The sequence below is a fragment of the Candoia aspera genome, chromosome 1 (genome assembly GCF_035149785.1).
Source record: "Candoia aspera isolate rCanAsp1 chromosome 1, rCanAsp1.hap2, whole genome shotgun sequence".
Lineage (NCBI taxonomy): Eukaryota > Metazoa > Chordata > Lepidosauria > Squamata > Boidae > Candoia > Candoia aspera.
The window spans coordinates 254150371-254153322 of NC_086153.1; the positions used below are offsets into that span (position 1 = coordinate 254150371).

Sequence of the window (2952 nt, forward strand, 5' to 3'; positions counted from 1 at the left end):
AATTTTTAGTATTAATGTAGCTGTCAGATTGATTTTCATTCTGTTGACATAATTTCACTATGCTGACATCAGTTGTTTAGGATTACTATTTTGAATTAAAGAAATCTTGGTGTTTAGTAAATTTAACTCAAGCACTTTTATTATTTATAAGCCTATAAGACAAACTCATTATTTAATGTGAATGTTTACCATAAAATATTTTTACCAAGTTACAGATAACAACACTGGTATAGAACAACCTATACACATATATAAAATAACTTGTCATATTTTATTTAACAGTATATTTTTGAGATACTGCTTTTGATATCAAAATAACATACCACAAATAATTCCTTATTTTTTTTAAAAAAAACAGTACTGATTTACAAAAACAGTAGTTCCATTAAGCATTTAAAATTCTTTGGCTTAGTCACAATCTTGAACTTTACCTGTAATGGAAGTCCAGTTTTTGACAACAGAAAATTAATTTCTCAAAACGGCAATTTATTTTTAGGTTTTAAAACTGTCTCACAATACCGAATGCATTTGTTTACTGTTGAAACACCACACCTGCATACTTAAAAATAACAGAATGGAAAGATAGGTACAAAGCTTGCAAGTTACATTTTTTTTGAAGGACTGCTGGGTCACAACGATGAAGAAAAATATTTATGAAAGTCATTAACAGTCATAATTAGAGTGTCATATAAATTGGAGTGAAGCTGCTAAGTTGAAATCACTAGAAGTCCAGGTGCTTCTTGCCCATGGCCATCGCACTACATTGTGAGCTCAGCAATTTGGCGGAGACTGCCAGATCCTGTTTGCTTGTGCGGCTCACTGTGTCTGACAAGTCTGGAGGCAAATGCAATCGCTGTGGCAGGAGATTTTCGGGGGTGGGGGGGAGAGAAGAGGACAGAGAAGACAAAAAGAGTGAGAACTGCACTGAATTTTTCTTTCAATATTACTCATTTCAAATATATTTCTGCTACTCCCTGCCAATGAGCAAAACATCTGAATGGTTTTTTTCCTAACTGTCTCTCAAACTGTTTAGCATATATCATATATTTCTCTACAGAATTCTGGTATTTTCCACTCAGTTTTATTTTTCATCTCAAGTTCTTTTGAAGTTCACAGCCAAGCCTGAGATCCAAATAAATAAAAAAAGGAAAGGAAGCTCTTGAGCTGAGCTTGATTTCATATGAAACTTTCCATAAGGCCAAGATAAGGCCTTTACAATACAATTCAAAACATGTATATTCAGAAATTAATCCTGTTTTATGCCTGGGGATTATTCTCTAACATGGGAATTACCCTCTAATGATTTCAATCCATTTCTAGACCCTCATATGTAATTCCCAATGAAGCCAATATGGTATAATTTTGAATAAATATGTACAGGATTGAATCGCAGGATTCATTTTCCTGAACTGTTCCCAAACCAAACAGCAAATTGTTTCAATTTCAGCTTGCATTGACAAGGAATGTTCAGATTTGATTCAGGATAAAACTGAAATTGGATTGAATGAGGACAAGTTTCCTCTAGTTACCAAAGCAGTTTTCTAACTTAAGTACATTGTCACTACACTTATTTTATTACTGGTAACACTGTTTACTTCCCATCAGAAGTAGGAAATTAGCAATATGAAGAATACTCTCTCTTTTGTGAGACTGTAAGCAACTTGGGATATGCAACTTTGGATTCCAAGTTCCTATTTCTTAGTGCCCAAGGGCTCTGGGTTTGTGTTTATTAACAACAATTCTTCCATACCACATGATAAGAAGTCATAGGCTTTCCAAAGCAAAATTTAACTTGAAATGGAAATAAGTTATTGAAAGAAAATAAAGAAGTCAGTCAGTCATTCCCACCAGACATACATAGGTTCTTTGGAGCCTCATTACACTAGATACAATATGAAGAGAGACAATTGTGCTTATGCTGTTACAATAATGACTGAAACATATTAAGTCTATTTTAAGTTTTACAAGTCAGAATCAATTAAGCTTAATCAATTAATCAATTTAATAATAATTCTGGAAGATTAGAATAAGATGAGTTCCTCGGAAAGAAAGGCTATAAGTTAAGAACAAAACACAATACATGAATTAGTGTATGGATTTGGTGGGAGCATGGATGTTGCTAAGAACAGAAAAATACTGGAATATATAGTGAATGGTATTACTATATACCAAATTTAAATTAAACCTTTCTTTTCTCTTATTCCCTATCCTTATTTTTTCCCATTTCTTACCCTTTTTCTTTTTTCTTTTGCATAATGTTGCTTATTCCAAAAGCGAATAGCATGACTGGTATATACTGTACATGTATGCATTCATACATGTATTGTGACATACTTCACAAAGTTAGAAATTAGAACTAGAAATAATTTGCATACACAATTCACAGCAGCACATGCTATTAATTATGTATGCTAAACCCAGGGTTGAGCATCTTCTCTCATTATCCCCTTTATCATTCTCAATAACACGTAACGCATATTCTGGATTGTTACAAAGCGATCTATTGATGGAATTCCCATTTGTGTGGAGAGGTCAACTGAGATTTCCAGATGATGCAACCTAACTGAGGTGGTTTTAATTGACCAACAAGTATACTGTGAACAAAGATATTGTGAGTCATGCACTTCATCCATGGTTAGATCAAGAAGTGTAGAGAACTTGTAATCTGGATAAAATGGCATCAGAGGAAAAACCAGAAAACCTTCATTGCTCTGAAAACTGCCAATAGTTCAAGGCTGTTTATATACAACAGTCATTTGAGGTATGTCCTTGGATAATATATTTCCCAACTGATCACTGAGGCATCTGATGTCATAATGATTATTGGCAGAAGTGGTGAAAAGGGGCAATCCCAGAGCAGGTTTAGAAGAAACATTCTCTAGTGCAATGACCGAAGAAAAAATGGGAGGTGGAAGGGAAGGCAGTTTGAATTCAGATGAGACTGCAAGATAG

At 33.9% G+C, this 2952-nt stretch overlaps 1 protein-coding gene across 1 annotated transcript in view; it reads right to left on the reverse strand.

Moving 5' to 3' along the window:
- Positions 1-252: 252 nt before the first annotated feature.
- ELP4 (elongator acetyltransferase complex subunit 4) overlaps positions 253-2952 on the reverse strand; it is a 151886-nt gene continuing 149186 nt past the window's right edge. Inside the window, exon 12 of the mRNA XM_063317991.1 lies at positions 253-853. Coding sequence (XP_063174061.1) covers positions 722-853 — 132 coding nt within the window. The 3' untranslated portion in view covers positions 253-721. The remainder of the gene's footprint in view (positions 854-2952) is intronic.